Genomic DNA, 27856 nt, shown 5'->3' with positions numbered 1-27856 from the left:
AAGAGTAGTGAAAAATAGAAAATTAAAAAAGGAAAGAGATATAAAGCCACCTAACAAGGAAAAAAGCCGCTTACCGAATTTAAACAAAACCAGCATGGAAGTCAGTCAAACGACACTATCGCACGTTTCTTACTTGGCATCACTTTAACCATATCCTCGAGATCCTCGCCCTGAAACTATCTCGAAATCCCACTCCCGTCGCCGGAAAATCGCTTCTGCTCCGGCCGAAACCGTAGTAGAAGTATAATTCCCGGCTGATTTATAAAATTATTGAAAAGATCGCGGTCGAAATGAGTAACGGGGAGCTACTTCAAATCCACCCAGTAGAACTTCAATTTACATGTAACGTCTCTCTGTTAGAAACTTGTACAACATTTTCTACCTTATTTGAGCTTTCCAGATCCGTGTGTTGTTCCCTTTGTTTTGATTTGGTGTTTTTTTTTGGTGTGATGTTGAAAATAGTCGAATTGAAGAAGCAGATCGCATGTTCCTTGCAATTGAGCAACAAATCAGATGACTATGTAGCCTTCAAGGTATCATGGAAATGCACTGCAATTACTTTTATTTTTATTTTTTGAGACTACAATTTTGTTTTATGTTTTTGGAGCTTTTTGGATTTCAGGTGAAGACGACGAATCCAAAGAAGTACTGTGTAAGGCCCAATACTGGAATTGTGATGCCTCGCTCTACCTGTGATGTCATAGGTCTTTCTCTTTCACACTCTTTTCGTTTAATAAGCATACTCTGTTTGATTTGTTCAGTTTGCTAAATTATCTTTTTACTCCCTCCGTTTACTTTTACTTGCTATACTAAGCACCCGATTGACCATGAGAATTATTCACTGATTCACTTATTTAAAAATTAGTGTTTGTTCATCATTGTATTATGCAATTGGAAAAACATCCAAAATCCTGCTTTCACTCTTTTCCATTTTCACTATATTACTTTTTATCAAATTACCCTTAAATTTGTTATTTTATAAACTACACTTTATGTTTAAATCATAGTTTTAGTAAAATTTCATTCAAGCAACCAAATATTATTTGTAAAACTATAACCAAACACAACTACAGTTTCAAAATTTCAAATAAAATGAAAAAATACTTGTAATAGTATGTAGTAGCTCGCATATCTATGACATTATGTGACTATCTATTTTGAGATATTACTCTTTTAGAGCAGATTTGATTGTATGTTTCAGGTAAATTAGTCAATTTGGGGTTTTTAGAAATTGGGGGTACAAACCATATTTAGAATAAAGTATATTCAAATTATAAATATTCTTTGCAAAAAGTGTGGCAAACACAATTCCAACTACAACTTCAAAAACTCCAAATAGAGTGAATAATATTTTATTTTTATGGCCAAAGCCAAACGCTACTAAAAATAATTTCACTTTTACTTGTCCACTTTAGTGTATTAGGAGAAACATTTTTTTTTTCTTGTTTTACCTTTAACATTACCTACTCATTTCCCAAGTCCATTGAGACTATACACCAATTAATATGAGTATTATGATAATTATGCACTTTATTTATTATTTCTTAAGGGGAGTACAAAGTCCATTGTGGACAACTAAAAGTGAACATAGGGAGTAGTAGTTTGGGATTGAGACATAGTATTAGTTGATGTTGTAATTGTTCTTACAATTTATGGATTCAGTTACAATGCAAGCACAAAAAGAGGCACCACCGGACATGCAATGCAAGGATAAGTTCCTGCTTCAAAGTGTCATAGTAAGCCCCGGAACTACGGCTGAGGATATAACTCCAGAAATGGTAAGATTGTTAAAGTAGTGTTCTTGTTGTTTCAAGTGTTAACTGATAGCAAAATCTGTTCGTATTGTTGTTTCTGCACTGTGAATTGTTAATTGATGAGAATTAGCAGGGTTTTATACACGTTTTTTTGTTCTTTTAGTTCAACAAAGAGTCTGGGAATCATGTTGAAGAGGTCAAGTTGAGAGTGGCTTATGTTCCACCTCAACCACCACCATCACCTGTGCGGGAGGGGTCCGAGGAAGGTTCCTCACCTAGGGCTTCAATATCTGAAAATGGAGCTGAGTTCCACAATGTGAGTTTTAGGCATCTTTCTCTCATGTTATTGAAGATTAAAGATTTATTTTGGGGGTAAAAGTCTGGCAGAATTCATTTGGAATATGAGATATCCTGTTGTTGTGCAGGCTTCAAGGACATATGCTGAGTCACAAGACAACTCATCAGAGGTAGATTTCCTTTTCCAGAATTTACGATGTTTCTTATGGTGACTGATAATTGTCTATGTTGTCAAGTATATACGCACGCCAACAAGAACGACTAAGTTTCTTATGTCTAGGAATCAATAAATTGCTTGGCTAGCATTCATTTTGCTTATTGTTACTGTAGCACATTGTTGGATAGTCGGTATATATCACTTGAGTTCCATGACTTTGCAGTTTTCAAGAATTTTCCTTATTCCATCATGGTAGAGCTATTGGTGTCTGTTTGTTTATTAACTTCCACACATTGTAATCTACCATATTGCTTTCTGTGCATTTATGGAGAATTTCTATTGATGTTTATTCATCGTAAACCTTGTTGTTCTTAGAGTCTGGTTTGAGTTTTTTTTCCTCAGTGATTTGCATTTTGGCTGCCTGGGACTTTTCTTAACAAATTCTTGTGTTCCTTGGTTAGCTTGAGAAAGTATTTTCATCCTGTCTTGTTTGTTTTAACTGTGAGCACACCCTATACCCTCTCAAAGACAAAAAGGAAAAAATAACTGCTATGTTTTATAGATGTTATATAGGAAACATCCGTATATAATAAGTAGTTCTCGAAGGGGATTACAGATAGATTTTGGTCTGTTTTGGTCATCCAGTGTAGGCTGTTTGAAGATAAAGAGATTAGGATGACACTTATTTTATATTGGTTGCCCATGATGGGAATTAAGGTTCAATATGGCTAGCACTGGACAAAATCTTCCTGAATACTACTTGTTTCTTTTGTATGATTATTCTTATAAATCTACCATCATCCAGTGATGCCTGATGAATAGGTAGAGAAGCTTTGTGTTCTCACCTGCTAAATGGAGAACATGAATAGCAAAATGCTTCATTTGTCAAATTAAGCAAATGCTGAAATTATGAGCCAAATAACTTAAACTTTACCTTATACAAAACGGAATCAAATTACTTGAATTTTAGAGGGGATGAGAGACAAGAATGGAAAAGTGCTATGATTACATCAAATCCAAACTTCCAAAATTGAAGTCCAAATGAAACAACGGAAGGTAGTTATCCAGTTTTTAGATGCATCTTAATAAGGATTCCGAGGGGTATTATAGCAAAAAGAATATTACACATTGCAACCTGCAAGACTTTGTCACTATTCTTAAAAAACGTAGGGATCTTAAGACTACAATCTTTTAGGGCCTCTGTGATTTGAACATTTAGAATTTGTCTGGTTTGTGTCCATTTTTTACACCTTTCCTGTGTTGTGTTCTTATACAGTGGCCAAAATTTATCTTGAAATATTCTATGTTTTAAATTTGAATCTATAATTGAGTTTGTGATTGCAAGGTGTTAGCCTGGCATTGGTTGAGGGGTGGTCCATATTGTCTTTATATGGTCTAGTATGATCCTTATCTTACGAGCTAACGTTGGGGTTGGCTCAGGTCCAAGGTCTATTAGTTAAATACATCCTCAATGGAGCCTTACCCACGCTCCAAATATTCAGTCTTGGGCGTGCGGGGATGTTTAAGATTTTTACCCTGGTTAAGGGCATGGACAGTAGTCTCCTTTTCTTTTTTCTTCTGGTGGAGTTGATTGTAGTCTCTTTACATGATTTTTTTTATGACAAGGGAAACCCGCAGCCGCTACCCTTTGGGTACGCACAGGGTAAAACCTCCGCTCCTATGCAATAGCTCGCAAACCACATAGGAGAGGTAACCCGCACTAGGCATGCCCGGTGCGACGAGCTCGACCCAGAAGGCAAACCCCTTGCTTTCGCTGGCAAGGGGTTTCGAACTTGAGACCTCCAACATGGAAGTCCCAAGCCCAAACCACTGGGCCACCCCGAAGGGTCTCTTTACATGATTTTGTACCTCACCTCACGATAAGTAGGATAAAACCTGTCAGCCTAAAATCTCTCTCTGAAGTTTTTGAGTGGAATCATTTGGTTCAATCTTGGTAAAAGACACTGTCATTTTCTTGCATATATGGTTAGCTATATAAAACTTCTAGTTTGAAGCTCTAGTCACTTCTTAGGTTTTTGTAAATTACAAGTAGCTAATGACTGCTTCTCCCCTACATTGTTTTGGCTTCAGCAAATGCATTTCTTTATTATTTTTCTTTCTTTCGTTCAATGAATACTTGTTTAATACAAGGTGGAGGTTATGCAAAGTTTGTCGTTATAACCAGACCGATTTTGTACACTGTTATTCCCTTTGGAAAAATGAAGAAGATGCAGCATAGCTATTCAAGAAAAAGAATATTGAGGATTCCTTTTGTTTTATTTGCAGACAAAAGCACTAATTTTGAAGCTGTCAGAGGAGAAAAAATCTGCAATACAGCAAAATAACAAGCTTCAGCAAGAATTGGTAAGGGCCTTAAGATATAAATTTATGTTACTGGTTTTCTTTGTCAGTGTCTTTATCAGAATTTTTGCAACTTTTCACTCATCAGCAATCTCAGACTTGAAATGTTTCTGTTTTCTTTTTATTCTTCTTTTTGTCCCCTTTCTCCTGTAAAGAGATTCAAGGGTTCTCAAAAAAAGGATTGAGCTCTATTCCATTGATGATTAGAGAGGGGTGGGCTAAAAATCATACTTTTAGAGAGAGCGGAGATCTAGCTTATTGTGAGAGTCAGGAGGGAGGGAAACTACGTTACTGGTAGGTTGGAAGGAGATGATCCTCGGGGGTTAAGTGGCACCGAACATATAACGATGTTCGTTTATGCAGGCAATGACAGAGGGTGGTTGGGAAAGAAAGGAATAGCAGATGTTTTTAAGATAAAGCTAACTCAACATAATAGATCAAGTTCAATTATATACTTCCACTTTCCTTTTGGTGTAAGGAGGAATTTTGTAAATGAAGCAAAATCAGTACTTAGCCTCTTAGGAGTCGTTTGGTTTGAATTCAAGTTATGATGGGATAAGTAATGTTGGATTAGTCATGATGGGATAAGTTATGCTAAGATTATTTTTTATTGAGTGTTTGGTTTGTTGTATTCAAAATAATAAATCTTAAGAACAACATATAAGTTTACAAAAATACCCTTCATGGATGTGAAAAGTAATGTATAAAAAGTGTTTAAAGAGACATTTTTGTCATTTAATCATTTTATCCCGGGATTACTATACCACCCATGGGAAGGGATAACTTATCCCGGTACTAATTATTAATCCGGGGATAAGTTATCCCGGATTTGTCAACCAAACAACAAATTAAGTGGCACTATAATTTAATCCCAAGACTATTTTAAGCTAACGTTCACACCAAATGACCCCTTATTCCTATAGGGATTCTCCTTTTGCTTTTTGCTCACCCGTAAATGTGGCCTTATAGTACTTGTGGTTGGGAGAAATAAGATCTTTCTATTGACTTGGTCAGATATGTTTACTACCTAAATGGGTCCTGAGGTCTGTACACATGCATAGGATAGCCATTCTGTTTGTTGGCCTAGCCACTGTATAACTTCCTGCATGATGAGGCGAGCCTCCTTTGTTTTATTTGTCTTCCTGATTGATTTTTGCTATCTTGGTTTTTGAATTAAATATGTTGTTTCCTTTGTTTGATAACTGCACGCCTCTCAATTGGATAAGGCTGGATCAGCTGCTATATGAAAGCATTGCCTTTTTTCTTTTAGTGATGTGAGTAAGATCAAAAGTCTATTTTTATTAGGGGAAATGACGCTTATAGCTCTATAAGTTGTGCAGTGGACCTGAAAACAGGAGATAATTAGACAACCTCGTCATCAGTTAATGTTTCCTGAAATCTACCTTCAAAGGTGGATTAGAGAGTGAGATATTTTCATTATTTTGGTAATGAATTGATTAATCATGAGCTCTGTATGATTAGCTAATTGCTATTTTTGATGCTGCGCTTGTAAGGAAAGTGTCAGGCTTCTGCATTTTGAAATCACTAGTTCTTGAACTGAAATTGTATTGGAAAAATGTTTGACATGGAACTGATTAGCAGCTTTGCGTTTGTTAGCGCTGCAAGAAATTCATTGTAGCCTTTTGAACGTTATCCTTAAACTTCACGAACCTTGTTGGGTGCAGGAGTTGTTGAGGCGAGAAAGCAGCAGACGTCGTGGCGGAATCCCATTTATGTATGTTATTATTGTTGGACTGGTGGGCCTCTTTCTTGGTTATCTTCTCAAGAAGACATGATGGCTAAGAGGTTGCTGCTACATGGTCAGTGCAGAGCCAAATGTTTAAAATCTAGAACCTTGAAGAAAAAGGTGACTAATCCAGTAAAGCTTTGTATCATTAGTTGTCTGGTTGACTTAAAAATGTACAAGACAGGTTTTAATCTGTTTTTGTAATGCCTGAGCTCGAGAGTATCATCGTGTGACTAACTGCATTTGACATCCTTTGCCAACATGCGAAGGAGACATTTTAGTTTGCCAATTAAGTATACTTCATGTTTATGGACTGCAGCTAGTTTTTGTCCGTCCACTAATAGTTATCAGAGTTATCTTATTGGCATGGATTTACTTGGACTAGTTTTACAATTACAACCTTATTTTTTGAGATTTCATCCTTACAAGTCCTGCAATTTTCCGGTTTCTGGACTTACAGCGTATATACCATGGCATAATGGCGATTAAGGGACTTTTTCTAAAGCACTATATTGTTATTGGTATAAAGTCTGCAAAATTTTTCAATTATTATCGTTAAGAGGAAAAACAATATTGGAATAGAATTGATTTAAGTTGAGCAGAATGGATAGAGCGGGTTTCAAACAGGTGCCCAACTAGTTCAATGATCGACTCAGAAAAAAAATAAAGATAGGAATGAATCTGATAACTCGAGCTATAGGAAGATAAAATTGGCTCACAGACTAATATACTCCATTATAGTAAGATGCCACAAATTAATAATTTCATCAAATTAGAAGGGGCGTTGATATATTTACACAAATAATGCATATAGAAGAATGAGCATAACTCTCTCAGAAAGATGACAAAACAAGAATCTCTTACTTACAGATGATGGAGGACATGATCTCCTATGAAGAGAAACTTAATGTGAGGTCATCCCGTTCCAATATCCAGTGTCTCGTCTTCTTGAAGAAAACATGCTAGCTGGACGAATTGAAAAAACAAGGATAAAAAACTAACTACTACTAATATATAAAGTATACAAATGGACTGCCCTTCTTTCTTTCCATTCTTAACAAAAGCCATTATATCACGTTTCTTCTGAATCCAAGCGCGAAAGCCATTATTTGAACCCTGTTGCAACCGTCAATTTATCTTGTGCAAGATTCTGAGTACCTTCTATTTCACGCTGTCAACTTCTTAGCTAGTCATGTCCAATATGGCATAGTCCTCTATTTCTTAAGAAGATTTAACTACTCTTTGGATGCATCATCAACCAGCATCTTCAGAACCTTGTATCATATTACATCTGACCACAATCTTGCGAAAATCATCCAGGCTCAACTGCAATATGCCGTATCAAAAGGTATGAAGGACTAAGAAAAAACATGAACCCAACTTAAAAAAGCATACAGCTTTTAAAACAGGCATTTGAGGGCAGATAGTCGTGGATCTTACCAAGTAAAAATGATATTGTCATCATTTTTGTGATCTTGGTAGACAGCACTTACGAAATAACACTATAACTACACCAAAAGAACCCAAATAAAAATAGCCACAAACAACTGCTCAAGTTTCTTTAGTCAGTTTTTGGATTTTTGCCACTGAAGTTCATGGATTTTTTTTATCAGAGCACCAAACAGGATAGCCACTTTTTTTCCTTTTCAGTTGCAGATGATTAATAACCTACCTCCACAAAACTAAATACTACCATTTAATCTATAAGTCCCCAAACACTTCACAGTAACCTCCATGGGTTTGGTGTCCAAGGAACAAAACCATCACAACAACAACACACCCAGTGTAATCCCACCAGTGGGTTCTGGGGAAGGTAGGAAGTACAAAGACCTTACCTCTACCTTTAGGGTGTAGAGGCTATTTCAGATAGACCCTCTCAAAAGAAAAGTAGCTAATGCAGGAAAAAAAGAAAGAAAAAGAGACAACGAAATAGCAGTGTGTAAATAAGTGTAGCAACAAGGAACAAAAACCATGGGAGTTACATATCGTACTTCCCTTGAATAAAAGAAGGTATTAGCACTGTGTGCCCACTGCCCAGAGGTAAATGAAGTGTGTTGAGAACCATAAGTCTCAAATTCAAATACAGTGAAGGCAAAAAAAACTAGGTGATTTCCTCTATTTGTCCAAGCCTTGGTGTACACAGTTTCTCGGAATCTGTGTTGGTGGAGGGTAGTAGGTACCCGAGGAATTAGTTGCAAGTTGAACCGGACACCACAGTTATAAAAAAAGATAAAAAAGGAGAGAAGTTAGAAAGTTAAAACATTCTTTTTTTTAAGAAGGATATACATAAAAATTTGAATCTTATCGAACACTTAGGGTCTTATCAAATACTTTTTTAAACCAAAAAACAAAAGATTAAAAGGAGAGAAGTACCTTTCCGTCTCCACTAGAATCAAAACAACGAATCATATTTGCCAAGTCCTCATCTGACCATGTAAAATCATGGGAAACTACCATTTTCTGTAGATCTCTGAAACTTATACTCCCTTTTCCAGCTTCTGTGAGAGAGTACCAACTAATTAATGGGCGTATACAATCAATCTAGAATAGCTAGCAAAAAATTGATGGTAGAAGTGCATGACACATCAGATAATGATTTTCAATTGTGGACAAAAAAACTGTATAGCTTATCACTTTCACATGTACAAGATAAAACCTAATAAGCAGACTCAGCATTACCATCGAACTGAAAGAAATGCATAATCAAGTCATCCTCAGTCATCTGCTCTCGATTTCTTGCCTGCTGAAAACATTTGTAAAGTACCCAAGTATGAGGAAGGAGTATGAGAAAGTTCAGAATTTTCACTGCTTTTAGTAAAGTAAATGATAAAATATACCTGTTGTTTTCTCTTCCTTTTCCCAGTAACATCTTCCTGATTGCAGGTACCTACATCTTTTTCATTACTGGCCTTTTTCAAAGAAGCTTTTTCATTGCTGACCTTTTTCAAGAAAGCTTTTTCGTTGCTGTCCTTTTTAGTGGAATCTGCATCAGTGCCTTGCATAGGCACTTTATTTGCAAGATTCAGAAAACCTGCTGAATCTTGTAGGGACAAAGCAATAGCCTGCATATAGATAAATAAATACTTTACTGTTGGATGGCTGAAGGAAAGCTGCAGGCTTATTGGCAAGGAAATGTTTTATTCAGCCTCCCACATAAGGGTGATGCAGATGTATCTCTCTGTTTTTATATATGTATAATATGCATGTTAATGAGACTGAATAATAATATATGTCACCTGCATTAAGGCAACATCATCGTCGACAAAATCCATGTCAGTTGGTACCGTTGTGTTAGACACTCTCTTCTGAGTTGTTTGAATTTTTTTCTTTGACTGCAACAAGAGATCCAAGAAAAGTTAACAAAATACCAAACTATAATATTTTGTCTATCCAACTTCAGAAGCAAATATAACAGGTTAAATGCAGGGCAAGCGCATTAGAATAGCAGCCTTTCCCAACAGACAGCTCCACAACTCAGAAATCAGATTTACTTGGACTCATTTTTCAATAGTAATAAGTTTCATTAAAACAAGGGCAAAAACAAACCTGCATACAAGAAGTATACCAAAAAGTATAAAACCTTACAAAATGACATGGTTTTCTACGGACGACACCAAATATTCTATACAAATAAAACCTCGTGGGTGAAGCAAAAGGATCAGATGTACTTTTTTTTAAATTTATGACAAGGAAAACCCGCAGCCGCTACCCTTTGGGTGCGCACAGGGTAAAACCTCCGCTCCTATGCAATAGCTCGCAAACCACATAGGAGAAGTAACCCGCACTAGGCAAGCCCGGTGCGACGAGCTCGACCCAGAAGGCAAACCCCTTGCTTTCGCTAGCAAGGGGTTTCGAACTTGAGACTTCCAACATGGAAGTCCCAATCCCAAACCACTGGGCCACCCTGAAGGGTAGGATCAGATGTACTTAGATTCATTAATATTAGATAGTTGTATTATTCATATCATTCATGTATTGTTTGCCCCAGCTAACAACATTCAGGAACATCAGTTTCCTAAATGTCAACACACGATAACATAAGGAATGCAGCCTGTTTTCATGAAATGTTTCAGAGCCCAAGATGCATATAATAGGCTCTATTGATAGTAGTTGTCGACATCATTGGCATAGAATTCACTCATTAAACAATAATCACAAACATAACTGTTCTAAGAGGTTAGATTGTTAGTTAAGATTTTCTACTAGACAGTATAAAAGGAAATGTATGACATTGTTGTGTTCCCTTACTTTTCTTATATACTAATCATAAGCACAAAAACAAAATCACAATACATTCTCCTCCCTGTATCATTCAGCAGTTTTTTTCTCTGGAAGAGGGTTTAACATAAAAGGTTAAATTGAACTTCGATTATGAGTGCTCTATATGTCAAATCTTCAATATCAAAAAGTATTTCATCACACACTTCCACTTTGTTGTTTTGGGGAAGGAGTTGTTACCGATGAAGAAGAAAACTTTATGATCCTTTTCTGTATACATGATTAACTTAGCATATCACCTAGCAGAATAAATGGCGTCCTCTCATAAAGAATGATTCGTTCCAAAACACAAACAACAAACTATAGAGTTTCCCTCTACAACATGTAAATCTATATCAAGCCAAAGCATTCAATATTCTTATCAAAATACAAGCAGTGCACTGCACCCAAAATGGCACAAAGAAGTAAAAACTAAGTAAAACATAAAGCATTACAATTCCTTGCTGTATAATGTGCTTTTCCATCTGAAAAAATTGTACCTTTTGAAAAAATTTAACTATTCAGATGCAAATAACATATTATCTTAGTGCAGGTTTTAGTTGATCAATAATTTTTTTGCTTAAAAGAAAAAAGGTTGTACCTTTTTCAATTGGGACTTTGGAACTTCAAAATTCCCATCATCATCTTCGTCCTCACTTTGAGCTGGCTCGTAATCTTCATCTTCATCAACCACCTTCTTTTTCCCCTTTCTGTCCTTGTCTTTCTTCTGGGGTTTTGGGGAAGCACCCATCAAAGAAGTTGCCATTTTGTGCAGACCCATAGCCTTCATTCTTGCTCTGTTTTCTTCGATTCTCTTCATTCTTTGTTTCTCATAATCAGTGAGTTTTCCTGTTCTTTGGGGCTCCGCCGGGGACTCCTCTGAGTCTGAGTTTGTCTCTTCAGTTTCTGAGTCTGAGACATTCGATTTTGCCATTTTCTTGACAGTATAATATGGGGTTTTCGATTGGATTTAAAGGGTTGCTGCCTCGTAAACGCGGGAACTGCACAAGGGTTGTAACAGTGGCAAATCCGCGAATAGAAAACACAACCGAAAAAAGAAAATCAAATAGCTAAAATGGTCCCTTATGTTTAAAGTAGTAGTTCATTAAGTATGCTTTTGTGTATTTTAGGCTGCTTTTAAGTTGTTTTTTCTTATGTTTGGTTGGCCAAAATTTTTAAAAATTTCTTCGATTTCGGTACTTTAAAAGGCTTGAAGGATTTAAGAGCGTCACTTTAATATTATTGAGAAGTTTGTTAAATAAAAAATAATATTTTAATATGTTATATTATCGAAATTATCAAACAAAAAAATGTTCAACTTTATAGAAGATTTCAAAAATGTTGGTTTTCAAAATAATTTTGGCTACATAGCTAGATAGGGGATCCTAAATTCAAATTACCATTATCATTTTTGAAGGATAATATGGTATGATTTTTTATTTTTTTTTATTTCCTACTCCTTGTTCGATATCTAAATGTGTTTTTTAATTAATTTAATGTCAACTTGCATTTATAACTTTCAATTTTGAATGTGCATTAGTATATACTTAAATTTGTATAAAACTAAACAAATAGTATATATTTTTTGTGACACATTCAAAATTGGAATACATAAAGCTAGTTGAATATAAATTAAGACACGTTTATATATTATAAGTTTTATTTATAATAGGGTTAAGTGATTTTTTTTGTATTTTACTTTAAACTTTTCTTAAAAGAACGGAAGGCTTGATCATTATATTTTGTGGTCGAATAATTGAAATTTCCTTATTGTTTTAGTTAGAGAGTTAAATTCAAATTCAAATTATAAAAAAGAAAAAATAGTTTTATTGGGAGCATTATTTGCCTTTAATAAGGCATGGTAAAAAAAGGAAAAATTGTATAAAATAGCAAACTATTATTTCAAATTAAATATTATAACCATAGTTTGATTTAATTGTAACCCGTAGCAAACAGTTGTCATTCGCCTCTCTCCCTGAATTTCTCGCTCGCCACTCTCGTTTTCTCACTAGGCAGTCTCTCCCTCACTTCTCTCACTTTATACAAATACAAATGTATAAAAATGTGTTTGTGTTTGTATAAAGCAAGAGAAAATTGTATATATGCATATCTTTTAGTTCGCCTCTCTCCCCAGAGAATCTCGCTCGCCTTTCTCACTTTATACAAATACAAATATATAAATTGCATTTATGTTTGTATAAAGTGAGATAAAATTGTATATATAAATACAAATACATATATTTTCATCATATACACTTATAATTATACAAATACAAATCTTCCCTGCTCAATTTTCTTTTGTCTTTCTCTCTTTTCGTTTTATACAAACACATAATATACAATTGATTATTTTGTATATGTATACCGAAACAGATTATACCATTGATCATTTTGTATATGTATACCGAAACTGATTATACAATTAATTATTTTGTATATGTATACTGAAATATACATATTAATATATTTGCTATGGAACGCAATTATACAAATTATAAATATAACATACAAATATGATTTCTATAAATAATAAAAAAAAAGTATAGGCAACAAGCATGGCCGTTAAAAACAAGAAAAGGGATGGGCTTATTCTTATGTGTAGCACACGGTTCAAGAATACCAACCCTTCCCGTCTTTATCAATTACCTGTGTTTATACATATATCCATGACCTTCTCTCTCCACTTCCCATTGACAATGTCGAATCTTGATTTCTTCCTTCAAATACACTTCTAATAATCCTTTAAATTAACCTCTATGAATACCCATTATCCCATTTCATCTATGGCTTCTTCTATAGATTTTGATAGATTTAAGGTGATTCCACTCTCCCTTACTTCCATCTGCAGTTGCCACTCTCATCATCTTCCTTCTACATCATCTCAATTTCATCATTCTTCCACAAGAACCTTAAGTTTAAGCCGACCCAGATGTTCAATTTCAAGAATTGGGTTGTTTCTTGATGGGTCCAGAGTTACAGAGGTTTCGGGTATACCAAGAAGCATCTTCTTGAAACACCCTCGAATTATCACAGCTGTTGCTCGTGCTGAACCGGGCCACCTTTTCGATGATGAATCCAAAGAGGTAAACATTATCTAGTTTTTTTTTTCAAGTTTGGCTAGAGTGTTCTCTATCAGTGTAGGGATAAGTATGATTGATATCTCTAGTTTTAAAGAATTCTTGATATGTGACAAATTTCATGAAGTGAAATAATAATAGAATGATTTGACTTTACCTTTGTTTGGCATTGAGGTATAGTTGTTCATTGATTTCATCAATATAGTTGTCTACTACTTTTGATTGTCCTTTGGATTAAGAAACAAGTGAACTTCTGCAAAGATCATGCTAGTAATTATTTTAGTTGTCTATCAGGACAAACAAAATTGCCATTGATGATACTGAGTGGCTCAGATTTTAACAGTAGCTCTAGTTCTAAGTTAACTGTTCATTAACCAACGGGTATGGGTGGCTGTTTGATCAAATTAATCACATTAGGGAGCTACTTAAGATTCTCTTTCTTATCTTGGTTTGATCTATGCATGCCGTGGTCAAAGCAAAACTGTCTGGCAAATCCATCAATGTTAGAGGGGTGCAACTTGAGTGCAGCTTTGGAGAAATATGATTTAGGAGAACTAGTTTGTAGTTGGATAAACTATGATCTGCCTTTTATTTTCCCAAAGATCCCTCCTTTTAAAAAGAGAGTTAGTTTGCAGCGCAAAACTTGAACTAATATAGGGTTTCTAATTTATCCGCTAGTGTTGTTAATTTTTCTTCCATCAAAGTTTTTTTTTTCATTTCTTTATGATGTTATGATGCAGAGGAATAGAGTGGTTATTTTAGTGGACTTAGAAGTCAAAAGTTTGTGTTTTATTAGGAGAAGGTCGATAGTCGAAGATGTATCTAATTGGTGAAAGAAAAAAAAGTGTATTGCTGCCATTAAGAGAAAAGATGAGGGGGGAACACTTTTGAGGATAAGATTATTCATTGGAGAGAGACATTTAAGGTGAGAGTATAAAACAACAACTACGCCTTAGTCCCAAATTAGTTGGAGTCAGCCATATGAATCAATTTAATCTTAATTTATGTCATCTTATACCAAATAAAAATAAGTAAAAAATAAAATAAAATATATATATATATATATAGTAGTAATAATAGTAATACCTGGTAAAAAAATATTAAAAGTTCTCGATATCTTTACTGGCCATATTCTCTTATCAGTCAAGAAGGGAAAGGGTATTTCTCGGGATCTATTATAATTTATAACAATAAATGGACTAAAGGCTTCTGAGTGATTGAGGGATGCAGCAGAGTGAAATAAACCTATGTAATGGTGGACAAAAGTGAATCAACAGGTGTTTATTTTGAAAACTGGTATAATGTTTAATGTAGGTGTGTAAGCCTATGTGTAAGAGTAGGGGGGAGGGTCCATTATCCACCGAGTGTCGAATGGTCATCGGGTATTTATCAGTTGTAAAAAAAAGGTGTATAGCCTAAGTGCAATTGCTGACTTGATATTCCTAAAATTCACGTGTGATACTAGGTGAAGTGCAATGTGATAAACATTCACCTTTTCCTGGAAACTGTATTTAGAATGTGTGTGAGTATCTAGTGTGGTGTTCTGACTAGAAAACTATAAATATCTATAAGCCTGTAACCATTTCTATTACCAATAAAGAGAAACTATAACCATTTCTTTATTTTGGAGTATCTTTGGTTGTGTCAGTTGTTAGTTTGTTGTCCCTTTTGTAATGCTCATGGGGAAGGCATTAAATATGGGAATCTGCCTTTGCTTTTTGATCCTGTATTCATTGTTTGCTTTTGGGTAAGTGTCCAAGTGATTGTTTAACTTCTGGGGTCGCTACTTCCAAGATTAGCATCAGAGTCAATGTCGCAAGACAACATGTGTTATGTTCAGACTTTTCAGATAATTGAATTGGAACCACTGAGATAATTATGTTGTAGGAAGTTAACAAACGCAACAGTACACCGGTGGGGGAAATTCCCACTGCTGAACTTAAGGAGAAAAATAGTCAATTGAAGAAAAGGGTAGTCTTTGGACTTGGCATTGGTATTTTAGTCGGAGGTGTGGTATTGACTGGAGGATGGGTTTTCACTGTTGCCCTTGCTGCTGCTGTTTTTGTGGGTGCACGAGAGTACTTTGAACTGGTTAGGAGTCGTGGAATTGCTGATGGAATGACTCCTCCTCCTCGATACGTATCAAGAGTTTGCTCTGTCATCTGTGCTCTCATGCCTGTAGTCACACTGTAAGTCATTAACATCTTTCTTAATTTTCTCTCTTTACTAAGTAAACATACTTCTGATTTTCTGGTAAACCACTTTAAACCTCAGAAGACACTGTGCCATTAATTTCTTGCCACAGATATTTAGAAACTGGAACAATAACAATAAGATTTCATGCCAGCATCATCTTTTGTATGTCGATGGATCATTGCTATTATCTAGACTGCTTTAAACAAAATTGTATGTGCTTGGACAATTTATTTTTGGCATTTACTTTCATATTACCAATTCAATATTCGTTCTTTTTGAGAATGGTAACATGTTATATTTATCAACACCCGAACTAGGGCTGGTATCTAATATCTTCAAGGACAAAATCCCGTGTAATTCTTACAAGGAGTCACAAAAGTATACCGATGATTCTTCATCATCTATAAACTGTTTTTTACACCAAAAATGAAAAAGAGAAATGCAGGTACTCTTGATTTTCTGGGTTGAGCGGCTCTTGCCTTCAAAACATCTTGCATTCCTCTCCTTCCAGATTGTCCACCATATGCAAGCTAGAACAACCTTCCACTATTCCTTGTGACATATTTTTCCCCTTATTCTGTTCCAGGTGCATATTAGGCCAAATGTAGAATAAATGGCCATTGGTTTCAGCTTCCCGTTGGAATAGAAAGCATCTGAGACTGTACTGAAAGCCTCTTCTCTGAAGAATTTCCTGCGTGAGCAAGCTTTTCTTATTACTAGCCATGAAAAATAGACAACTTTAAAAGGTGCTTTGATCTTCCAAATCTATCTCCAGTGCCAGAAGGTGCTGTGACTGCCCTATAGATGATATATAGTTGTATGCTTCTTGGACTGTGAATTTTGAGCTGCTGTATCCTTTTCATGTAAGAGAGTCCTCCTCATTTAATCCTGTGAAGCCCTATAACATTTTGAGGAATCCGGTGACACTAGTGATTTCGTAGTCATTGAGAATTCTTCTGAAAGATATGTTCCAACCCTTCAGCCCCAAGCTTCTTCTATTGTGGCATAAGGTGAAGATGAAACTTGAAAGGATAAATAGATCAGGGAAGAGGTCTCTCTCTATGTTCCATGACCAAGCCAGTCATCATTCTAGAATGAAATTCTCCTCCCATTTCCCATCTTGAAACTCTGTGTTTGCTACAAACTCCTCACAAAGATTCCTGGTGGATTTCCTTTTGCCAACTCCATATGATTGTTCTTACTGGTTTGGTACCCCAGTATCCCAATTGCTCATACTGATGACCTGTCTCCATAAAGCTTGCTTCTCAATGTTGCATCTCCAAAGCCATTTCATTAAGTGAATCCCGTTATCTAGTGTTAGATTTCTATGCATATCCTTTGCTAATTAAGATTTACGCAAAATCATTTTGCTATCTCATTGATCCTTGCCAGTATATTCAAGGAATAGAACCCCATGAATCTCTCTTGTATATCATATCCCTCATTTTGTGTCCTCTCATTGGACCTAAAGAGATATACTCAACATCTTGAAAGAAGTCTAAACCAGCCTATATTCTGACATAACATATGGTGGCCCAGTGGTTTGGGCTTGGGACTTCCATGTTGGAGGTCTCAAGTTCGAAACCCCTTGCCAACGAAAGCAAGGGGTTTGCCTTCTGGGTCGAACTCGGCGCATCGGGCTAGCCTAATGCGGGTTACCTGTCCTATGTGGTTTGCGAGCTATTGCATAGGAGCAGGGGTTTTACCCTGTGCGCACCCAAAGGGTAGCGGCTACGGGTTTTCCTTGTCATAAAAAAAAAGAATTAAGAGATATAAATTTACAGAGCTATGAATGACATCTAGAAGGTCTTCTCCATGCACTTAGTAAGTGAAATTCTCTTGATCACACTATCACTATTTTTGGATATGCTTCATATGCAAAATTTAAACTCAGTTTCTACTTCTTGCAACTGTCCTGGGGATGTAGCATGACGTTTTCTTTGGTGGGAATAGATGAGAGATGTATTTGTTATATTTCGGAAAGAAAGAACTATATATATTAAATGCGAGATGGATTTAAAATTCTTCCATTTCAAATTTTCTATGCTATGTATTTGAAGGAAAGAATACTTTCATCATGCTTCTCCAATGTCAGACTCTATATGATTTTCTTCCGCAATTAGGTTTTGTTCTCCCCCCAGTAAATGGACAGTGGTTTCAATTTGGAGTAGCTTGATAAGCAATCTTGAAGGCAGCATGCAATATCTTAGAGTTGTTTTAGTTATTATTTCTTTCTTGTTTGTTTATGAGTTATTTATTTTCTGGAACTTGTTAAGTTGAAGATTTTCTTATTGATTGATCTTCTAACTATGTCAGATATTTAGGTCACATTGATGTTTCTGTTACCTCTGCGGCCTTTGTTGTTGCAATGGCACTGCTGATGCAAAGGCGAATTCCTCGTTTTGCTCAACTTACCAGTGCCATGTTTGGGCTCTTCTACTGTGGCTATCTCCCTTGTTTCTGGGTTAAGTTGAGATGTGGTTTGGCAGTACCAGCTCTTAACACTAGTAAGAATCGATGCCCTTTGTTCTGATTGTTTAGAAATTGTAGTGTATACATATGTGCTAGCCCTCGTAGCTTTGGTCTAGTGGTAAGAGCACAACACATTATGTATGAGTTAGGTGCTTGTTACAAATTCGAAAACTGCAGCATACAGAAGCTTGGTATTTAAGTGGAGAAAGGTAGAGGGGAAGACTCGTATCCACCAGGTCTCGAACCGTAATTTATGGGCATTTTTCAGTTATGAAACAAGTACATGCACACACAATGATCTGTACTCAAGTTACTCATCAATGTGCTCCAGTGAGACACTGACATGTGTTGGACATGCACAAGTATGTACTTTTGAAATTCCAGACACAGTGTCTCCTCCGTCGAATATAAAGTTCCTTAATCTCCCGTCCTTCACCCATTTTTGCATAATTTTTTTTCCTTATCAAAAAAGTATGCCTAAATGGCCCATCCAAAGGATATTGTGTTTTATATTGTCTTCCTTTACTAGCCAAGGGTCTATCAGAAACAACCTCTCTACCTCACGCAAGGTAGGGGTAAGGTTTGCATACACTCCACCCTCCCCAAACACCACATATGGGACCACATTGGGTATGTTGTTGTATTGCCTTCCTCTATTAGTTAGGGACCAAACTTAACTTTTTTAAGTTGTGAAGAAAAAACTAGATCGAGCTGAAAATATTGAAGAAAAATTGTTGGCAGGATGTTAAGAATCCATAAATTGATGGAGTATGCTTTCTTATGTCTTTGAGACATGAGTGTCACCCTATTGGGCACACACGAGATCTCCGAAACTTTTGCTGTTTCCAAAATTGTTTTCTTTGGGTACAAAATAGAACAATGTTCTTAGAAAAAAATTAAGGTTCTATATTGCCTCTATTACTAGCTTTTGGTGTAATCTGAATAGTTGCTTTGAGCTAGAGAAGCGATTAGAGTTTATTAACTTTCTGCAAGAATAATCTCCAATCGAGTGTTTACATCCATACTTTGTAAATTAACTAAATTTACTTCATAAAAAAACATATTAGTTTATTATTTTGATTTTAAGTACTTTCTAAAAATCTTGTGAGTAGACTAATTTTAAAATTCTTTAGTCGATATGGCACAAAGTGGAAAGGTGAAAGAGATTTGTCACTAGATTTGAACACTTATGTTTTTTCTTATTCTGAATGTACTGAGCATCCATTGAATTAGTTGAGATACGTGCAAGCTGGCCTAGGCGCTACTGTTATTTAGAATTTTAACTTGATATCTGATGTTGTATTTGAAAATTCTTTGCAGTTGGTTTCTCCAACAGCTGATCAGCTACTGGTCTTCTGACTTTTATTGGCATTTCAATGGGTTTACACAGGACTGGGAGCATCATGGCCTGTCATTCTTGGAGGCCCAACTCAGTGGACCGTGGGGCTTGTGGCAACCTTAATTTCAATCAGTAGTATCATTGCAGCAGATACATTTGCTTTTATTGGAGGCAAGGTACTTTTCACTGCTGATGTTCTTCCTTCAAATCAGTTCTATCCTTGTTTAGATGTCTCTGACTAACCCTCCAAAGAAGGTGTTTTTCTTGTTAAAAGTGCAGAACTTAACCTGGCATTATCATAATTATTAGTACATCTGTCTTTGATGTCATTCTATCTTTGATGTCATCCTATCATGAGAAATATGATGGACTTGATAAAACGTTGAATTGGCTTGTCTTGAATCCTCTGCTGTTCTTAACCATGGAAGTATTAGTTATTTAATATAGATTTAAATGATTATTTAGGATCCATTCTAACTATTGAAGATATACCTTCTTTGGTTTTGTCTGAAAGTTGCCTGGAACATTGGCCCTTTAAGCAACTTAGAAACTAATGCTAGCAAATGAGCACAGTACTGTAATAATGATTCTATGAAGAAGTATGCATCTCTTGGTTTCCCCTTTTCTTATCTCATTCCTCTTATTGTCCTTAATCATTGCATGCTGGAAATACAACGAATATTTGTTAGTTCTAATGTTTTTCTATATGGAGTAGTGGAACTAATCCAAGTAATTCTGATGTCTCTTTGGTGGGCTTATGAGGAAAGCACATAACAGAGTTAAGCTTGCATCTTCTTGATGCCTTGAAATGAATCTACTTACTTCATCAAAAAAGAAAAAGCACATAACAGAGTTGAAATCCTTTCAGGCTTTTGGTCGGACACCACTTACTAACATTAGCCCAAAGAAAACTTGGGAAGGAGCTCTTGCAGGCTTAGGAGGTTGTATAGCCACTTCTGTGGTGTTATCACGAACGTTCTGTTGGCCTACATCCACATTAAGGTAATTATCTTTTCAATGGTGTCATTATGCAGTGCCATCTGTTTTAGACCCTTTGATATGTCTATAGCTGCAGCCTGCAGTAAGGAATATTCTCCTTGTAGGAGGGAGTATAGATAGGGGTGGGTTAAGGTGGGAAAAGGATTTGATTGATCTCATCTTTATCTTCTTCTTTTTTCCATTTTAGGGAGGTAAGCTAATAAATTTTTTCTGATGAAAATTCAAAGAATGGAATGATATACAGTGGCTCTTTCACCTTTTGGCACAAGCTCTGTTTCCATAGCATTTCTCCAAGTGCTATTTTAAGTCTTTATAACAATATATAATTATGTATATTCATGGAAAGTTGGTATATTCTACAGGTGTAGTGGGATACTATTAAGTCATATGAACTTGTCATCACGTTAGCATTTTAGTTGCCAAGCGCTTAAAAACCATATTAAGAGTTCTATTGATTCAACTTTTGTTTTGAAAATCCATGTTTGGAATTTATTCCATCCATTAATTTCTGAACGAGTACATCACATAGAAGAAAGAGTTTTTTTCTTCTTTTATTGTGGGTGTTTCCACATTGTAGGTTGGTGCAGTTTGAGCCTTAAAATTGTATGAACCTCTAAATTGTGAAATTATGGCTTTCTGAATTGATATTTGTGTCTTAACGGCATTTCAGTGCGGTAGCTTTTGGATTTCTGAACTTTTTTGGATCTCTCTTTGGTGACCTCACTGAGTCGATGATCAAACGTGATGCGGGTGTGAAAGACTCGGGATCTCTCATTCCTGGACACGGTAACTACCTCTGTGCCTCTTATTGCACTTCTCAGTGATAAATTGATCTCTGTAGTGGTGCCATAACATAGTAGGCATACTGTTTTATCCCTAAGCAATAAGTATGGGCTCTCCGGAAATTAAATCTATTTAACAATTTGCCATCTTAAGGTGACTTCTAGCCTCACTACTATGAAGTACATCAGGTACTTGCTGTAATACATCTCTATTCAGAATGAATTGGTTAATATGCATGAATTTGAGAAAATATGCAGTATAATTACAGTTTAGGTAAGTTCACCTGCTTTTTCTTGTACCTATTTTATAAGGTTATTTGATTGAAGAAACTGCCCAGCGAAAAGGAGACGTTGGGGTGCGTAATTACAGTTACCAAAAATCAATTACTATAATACTTTCAACGAACTACGGAAAGACACTGGATCTCTATCATTATATCAGCCATGTTACGCCAAAATGTTCAGCAAAAAAAGATGAATTCACCTAGTAAGTAACATGGCTTTACTATAAATGTCAAAAGAAAAAGTAATGTGGCTTTACTCCAATGCCTTAAAGTAATTGAGGAGATCAATTAAAGAACTTTGAATCTCTACCTAGAGCCTACTTGAAGTACTGACTGTAGGCATATCTTAAACTATAGAGATTTTTTTGCTCAGGTTAATGTTTATAACAGTAATACTTTGACATTCCTCAACTCCTCTTCATTAGCCTCATAAGGTAAGTGTGTCATCAGCGTATAACATGTGGGTCATTGTAACTGGTGTACCACTGATAATTTCAAGTTGAAGATTGTTGAACCAGTAAGGCCTTTTTGCCGTATTCTGCATTCAGCTTAGTCCTTCCATTACTAACAAATAGAAATGAGAATATAAGGTTACTCTGCCTCAAATTCCTCTAAGAATGAAAGGATCCCTTTGGACACGTATAATAAGCCCACAAAACTTGACTTCAGAATTGCAAATTTTAATTCAATTCAGTTTCCTTCTAAAACCATATCCTTTATGAATTTATTCAGAAATCCCCAACTGACGGTGTTCCATGCCTTCTCAAAGTCTAACTCCAGGAACTTCCTCTTTGATCCTTGCATCTAAGAATCTCTGATGTATTAATGTGTCGTGAACGGAGTATTGATATTCTTCATTTATCAACTTTCATTTAATTTGTTATCAGTGGCAGCTCAAGTTAATTTTTGGCCTAAAGCCAAAAACAAATGGGAGGCATAGTTTTTTGTGTTTTTTTTTTTAAAACTAGTAAAATCTCCCGCGCTTCGCGCGGGAATTTAATATCACTGAATTTATGAAATAATACTTAAAACCTATGAGTCATTAAAACTAAAACACTATTATCTTACATACAAGATTACATATAACAAACATTCATAATGTAAAGGAAGATGATAATTATAATATCTTATCATTTATTCTTCAATCAATCATCTTTAATTTGATTTTATAATTTATCTTTTTTGCCCAGGAAGTGTTAGTACTTGATATTTTTGGGGATTCAAATGAACATCAACTATACTGGAGATATTAAATTTTCTAATAAATAAAAAATCGTTGGTAAAGGGATAAATAAATTTTAAAAGGATGAAAAAATGAACAAATATTCTAATTCTAACGTGTAGAAAATTCAGCTCTACCTTTTGCTTTACATATATCATTTTAAAGTTCCCCATTTAAATGTATCATAAGTAATTATTAAAATGAAAAATTAAAGGGAGAATGTATCATATTGGACAACAATTCAACTTATTATATATACTTGAAAGGGAAAAAGATTACACAAATTATTTAGTTTGTTTGGGTGTTTTTTAAAAATCAACATACCAGAGTGATAAAGTTCAATTTGAAACTATACCTCTATTCCAATCACAGTGTCGAAAAACACATCTATTACTTCAAGAAAGTTTTTACAACTTGCAGTAAACTTGAGAATCTGTCCATACTTCATATTGAATATGAGCAATTAATTTATTGTGTAGTTATCTATGTCTTTGGGATTAAAAGAGGCTCCAGTCTAGTCATATTCCTCTATAGGTCATTCGGCACATCGTTGAACCCATTTCAAAAGTTTATTAATTCTTGTCTTCTTTTCCTGGTTCACTTCGCACATCAAGGTGCGATAAAGTTTTTAAGGTCTTTTTGTCCTTACAATGGCATACCAAATTTGAATTTTGTCTTCAAGAGATAATAGTATAGATCTTTAAGGAATTTTTTTATTGTTCCTTCAACAATTTCAGTAGAGAAAACTTGTGTGAATACTCAATTAACATGTGTTGTTTAATCTGTACTAACAAATACTTAAACAATAATTTGCAGAAACATAAACAACAAAGTTTAAAACATGTACTCAAAACAACAATTAATAACATAAGCATAAATTAATGACCGTAAAAAAACATACCAGGATCTGTAAAAATAGGGTGAAATAGAAAGGAAAAAATTGTACAGGAATAATTAATTGTATAGAAGAGGAAGAAGAAGTTCAGAATTTTTGTTGTTTTAAAATGAGAGTAAATCCCTCTATTTATAGCTAGACAACAAAGGGTAGCGTGAACAAATGTTTATTGTGCCTTATTGGAAATGTCAGAACTCTTTGGAAAAGTTACAACCCTTTGGAAAGGTCATAACCTTTCATAAAAGACACAACTTTTCATAAAAGTCACAACTCTTCATAGAAGTCGCAACTTTTCATATAAGTCGCAACTTTTCATTAAAGTCGCAACTTTTCATGTAAGGGGAAGGCTAGTTTTGTAAATATATAAATTTAAAAAGGAATCATGGTTTGTGGTGGCGCTACGTAGGCGGGCTTAGGGTTCTCTTTTATATATATATATATATATGATTCACAAAATAAAAAGAAACATTCTTTAATGTTTTGAAATGAACTAAAAGAAAGACGCAATATAAATTTTTTTGTTAAAAAATACTTTTAATAATTCTATTATTGCTAAAAAATGGGGGCCCTCAAATTTGGGGGCCTAAGACGGATGCCTTATTTATAAAGACATTGAGCTGCTGTTGTTTGATATGAACAGGACTAAAAATGGCAAGGAAATTAATGATTTTCTGAATGGTGTCATTGTTATCTTATGGAACCAGTAACTAAAACTTTTTGGGTTGGCATGGCCGAAGAGTAGTTTAAAACTCCAAAAATTGATGCCATATGTTGAGTTGTCAAACTTGAGCATAACAATCCCGGGATGTACAATCATTGTAAACCTACTACTTCCTGTAGGGTTTTTTTCGCTTTCTTACCTTTCTCAAATCCTATCTGATATGACCTTGGGTAGAGCTATACTAGATTCTTATTGTGAAAAATATAGGAAAAGAATATTATTGAATTGTTGTTGTGTTTACATTATTACATTGAGACCCTATTTATAGACACTAGAATACAATCCTTTACCAAGTAGAATACTATTTACTATTCTAATTTCTATTTGTATTCCTATTCCTATTCTAAATAGGATTGTGTAAACCTATTCCTATTCTAATAGGATTGTGTAAACCTATTTCTATTCTAATAGGATTGTATAAACCTATTCATATTCTAACACTCCCCCTCAAGCTAGTGCATACAATTCATGTACCTAGCTTGTTACATATGTAATTAATACGAGGACCAATGAGGGTCCTGGTGAGATATCTGCAAGTTGATCAGTCGACTTCACAAAACTGACAGTCAATCTTAATGTGTTTGTCTTCTCACTAAATACTGGATTTGATTTGATGCATAATGTCAGTCAATCTCAATGTGCTTAATCTTCTCATGAAATACTGAATTTGATGCATAATGTCGATAAAACACAGAGTGATAAAATTACAGTGTTGAACTTCCCAAACCAAACTTGCAAAGACTGTTCAGACCATTGAGTACTTACGTAATCAACATACAAGGCTACTAAACTCCCATAGACTTCTTCATAATGTAGCGGTCGTTGTAAGTGCTCAAAATCTAGTCGATATTAGAGAAGAAAGTCACCGAAAAATTGATCGGAACATGTTTATACACCAGAGTATTAGATTTGATGGCTAAAAGTAGTCACAATCTAACAAAATAATATCATATGGGTAGGGTCGGAATGATGTCACGACCCAACTAGAAAATAGAAATTGTATAGGATAGTTTGAATTGATGGAACAACCCCGTTGAAAAGGAGAAATAATATGGTAGGATTGGAATGATGGCATGACCTGAAAAATTATACAAGTAGGGTTGGAATGATGGCACAACCCTACGCAAATCAGATTTGAGGAGTCACCGGAAAGACGAATGGAACTATGCAAATCAAATCTGACGAGTCATTGAAAAGACACATGATGCTATGCAACTCAGATATAAGAAAGTAGTTCGAAAAAATTCACGGTACTACACAAATTAAATATGAAAAGTAGTACGGAGAGATGCACGGTGTTACGCAAATAAGATATGCAAAAAAAGGTAGTCACCGGAAGGATAGCAAGGTGCTACACAAATTAAATATGAAAAGTAGTCACCAGAAAGATGGTGCGGTGCTACGCAAATCAAATATGAAAAAGTAGTCATCGGAAAGATCGCACGGTGCTACACAAATTAAATATGAAAAAGTAGTCACCGGAATGATGGCACGGTGCTACACAAATTAGATATAAGAAAGTAGTCACCGGAATGATGGCAAGGTGTTACACAAATTAGATATGAAAAAATAGTCATCAGAAAGATACACGGTGACCCAACTTTTGCTAACATAATCATTGGCCGGACAGGCAGTATATATGGGTAATAGCCACCCGCTGGCAGCGGAAACTCTTTGATTTTCTACCAAGATCGTAGAGGCTCTGATACCAGTGAGAAATATAGGAAAAAAATATTATTGAATTATTGTTGTGTCTACATTATTACATTGAGACCCTATTTATAGACACTAGAATACAATCCTTTACCAAGTAGGATACTATTTACTATTCCTATTTCTATTTGTATTCCTATTCATAATCCTATTCTAAATAGGATTGTATAAACCTATTCCTATTCTAATAGGATTGTGTAAACCTATTTCTATTCTAACACTTATGAAATACTTACCCAATTCGAAATGATTATCCTTTAGCATTGTTATCTTAGCCTCCCGGCAAATCTCTTGGGTCTTTCTTGAGCAAACTAATGCATTTTTTGCAGGAGGAATACTGGACAGGGTGGACAGCTACATATTTACGGGGGCATTGGCATACTCTTTTGTGAAAATGTTGTTACCACTTTATGGAGTTTGATGAACCTAATAACAATTCCCTGCAAAGAAAAAAAAGATACTTCATGGCTGTTTTCTTAACTGAGGAGCAAGCACAAGGTGACATAATCAGTACTGTAGAGCAACATCCGACATATGAGGTTTGATTGTGAAGGTAAGTTAAGTTCCACACGAAAAAATTCTGGTTGCATTGCAACTCAACAAGTTTCTACTGTTTCATATACCCGATTCCTAGATTGAGGAAGTGACGTTTATTGTAGTTTCAGCACTTTAGGGTGACACAACAGGGAAAGAATCCAGCAATCCACATGATGTTTGAGGATATCAGTGTTGAGTAGCTCCCCATTGTGATATTAGAATCATTGCATCATTTTGATACACTCTTGAGTGTATATTTGTTTCGTATTCTAGAAATGTCGCAAAAATTATTAGGTTTATATCTTGATTTATTCAGTCTTTGCTTAATTTGTTGATATAATTACAGGTGCCGCGACATCTTAATAATGGAAATGGCAAGATTTAACATTTTTCCAAGTCATGTATGAAAATATTGAAGTGACAACTTTTGTCAGTTGCATTGAATGATTTGAGTATGTTTGTTCTATAAGCTAATTTCTAAACATGTCTTTTAGGCTGAAATTGTTAATGTGTAAAAGGCATTTTACAATCGAATATAGATTGCTTGGGGAGCAACAAAACTGCCATTGATACTAATTTATGGACGAGACATTTGTTCTTCATGGTACGAATTGTTCATTTTGGCCCAATAAATTTTATGGATATATCCCTTGGGTTACACCTTATTGGGCTCCAGAAATTGTATTATGTTTCATGTGGCACTCTATTTTTTGTATAAAGCACAGAAATTTCATATATTTGGGGGCTAATTACATCTTATCCATTGCTCTCGGATACCTTTCTTGGCTGGTTCGATACATTGCAAATGATACATTACTTAATGGAAGGGATGTATTCGAGAGGGATTTAGCAGGAAATTTCAGAGATTATGATATCTTAAGTTGTGGATTTATGTAATTTTTCCTTATTTGTATCCCTTTTCTGATGGATTAGGCGGAGGTGTTATGCACACTCTTTCAGCTTGTCAACTTATAAGTCTGTTACGTTAGTACTTCCTAACCTGCATTCCATGCAACACGGATGTTACATATTCCCTTTGTTTAGGT

At 35.2% G+C, this 27856-nt stretch overlaps 3 protein-coding genes across 6 annotated transcripts; 2 read left to right on the top strand and 1 right to left on the bottom strand.

Moving 5' to 3' along the window:
* Positions 1-73: 73 nt before the first annotated feature.
* Positions 74-6634, top strand: LOC125845407 (vesicle-associated protein 1-1). The gene is made up of 8 exons (XM_049524910.1): positions 74-342; positions 463-533; positions 623-704; positions 1663-1778; positions 1918-2070; positions 2180-2221; positions 4495-4572; positions 6255-6634. Exons 1-8 carry the CDS (start codon positions 291-293, stop codon positions 6363-6365), a joined length of 705 nt encoding a protein of 234 aa, XP_049380867.1. The 5' UTR covers positions 74-290; the 3' UTR covers positions 6366-6634.
* A 456-nt stretch (positions 6635-7090) lies between these two features.
* Positions 7091-11631, bottom strand: LOC125845233 (uncharacterized). 3 transcript variants are annotated; one of them, XM_049524700.1, is made up of 6 exons: positions 11175-11629; positions 9553-9648; positions 9154-9378; positions 8996-9059; positions 8690-8814; positions 7091-7642 (listed from the first exon to the last, which is right to left on the bottom strand). In XM_049524700.1, the coding sequence occupies exons 1-6, from the start codon at positions 11505-11507 to the stop codon at positions 7571-7573; spliced, it is 915 nt and encodes a 304-aa protein (XP_049380657.1). In that variant the 5' UTR covers positions 11508-11629; the 3' UTR covers positions 7091-7570. The 3 variants fall into 3 exon arrangements, with proteins under 3 accessions (XP_049380657.1, XP_049380665.1, XP_049380672.1); XM_049524708.1 differs by having other exon boundaries at positions 8996-9056; positions 11175-11628; XM_049524715.1 differs by lacking the exon at positions 9553-9648 and having other exon boundaries at positions 11175-11631.
* A 1536-nt stretch (positions 11632-13167) lies between these two features.
* Positions 13168-27227, top strand: LOC125845080 (phosphatidate cytidylyltransferase 4, chloroplastic). 2 transcript variants are annotated; one of them, XR_007444227.1, is made up of 8 exons: positions 13205-13656; positions 15538-15839; positions 18163-18353; positions 19709-19833; positions 20526-20659; positions 21327-21442; positions 26603-26826; positions 27157-27227. XR_007444227.1 is itself a non-coding variant. In XM_049524506.1 (7 exons), the coding sequence occupies exons 1-7, from the start codon at positions 13330-13332 to the stop codon at positions 26692-26694; spliced, it is 1287 nt and encodes a 428-aa protein (XP_049380463.1). In that variant the 5' UTR covers positions 13168-13329; the 3' UTR covers positions 26695-27227. The 2 variants fall into 2 exon arrangements, 1 of the variants encoding a protein (XP_049380463.1); XM_049524506.1 differs by having other exon boundaries at positions 13168-13656; positions 26603-27227.
* Positions 27228-27856: the final 629 nt, after the last annotated feature.

This window comes from Solanum stenotomum, chromosome 1 (assembly GCF_019186545.1).
Source record: "Solanum stenotomum isolate F172 chromosome 1, ASM1918654v1, whole genome shotgun sequence".
NCBI lineage: Eukaryota > Viridiplantae > Streptophyta > Magnoliopsida > Solanales > Solanaceae > Solanum > Solanum stenotomum.
Note: the sequence above shows the minus strand (reverse complement) of the source record. Positions and strands in the feature narration are given on the sequence as shown.

What these genes read in the sequence shown, in the direction of transcription:
- LOC125845407 (XM_049524910.1), top strand. Translation starts at nt 291, where the DNA reads ATGAGTAACGGGGAGCTACTTCAAATCCACCCAGTAGAACTTCAATTT. An exon ending in AGTAGAACTTCAATTTACAT is followed by an intron (nt 343 to 462) that starts GTAACGTCTCTC and finishes TGTTGAAAATAG; the next exon opens with TCGAATTGAAGAAGCAGATC. An exon ending in AGGATATAACTCCAGAAATG is followed by an intron (nt 1,779 to 1,917) that starts GTAAGATTGTTA and finishes TTGTTCTTTTAG; the next exon opens with TTCAACAAAGAGTCTGGGAA.
- LOC125845233 (XM_049524700.1), bottom strand. Translation starts at nt 11,507, where the DNA reads ATGGCAAAATCGAATGTCTCAGACTCAGAAACTGAAGAGACAAACTCA. An exon ending in AAAGGAAGAGAAAACAACAG is followed by an intron (nt 9,060 to 9,153) that starts GTATATTTTATC and finishes AAATGTTTTCAG; the next exon opens with CAGGCAAGAAATCGAGAGCA. An exon ending in ATTCTAGTGGAGACGGAAAG is followed by an intron (nt 7,643 to 8,689) that starts GTACTTCTCTCC and finishes GGCATATTGCAG; the next exon opens with TTGAGCCTGGATGATTTTCG.
- LOC125845080 (XM_049524506.1), top strand. Translation starts at nt 13,330, where the DNA reads ATGAATACCCATTATCCCATTTCATCTATGGCTTCTTCTATAGATTTT. An exon ending in TCGATGATGAATCCAAAGAG is followed by an intron (nt 13,657 to 15,537) that starts GTAAACATTATC and finishes ATTATGTTGTAG; the next exon opens with GAAGTTAACAAACGCAACAG. An exon ending in CTCATGCCTGTAGTCACACT is followed by an intron (nt 15,840 to 18,162) that starts GTAAGTCATTAA and finishes TAACTATGTCAG; the next exon opens with ATATTTAGGTCACATTGATG.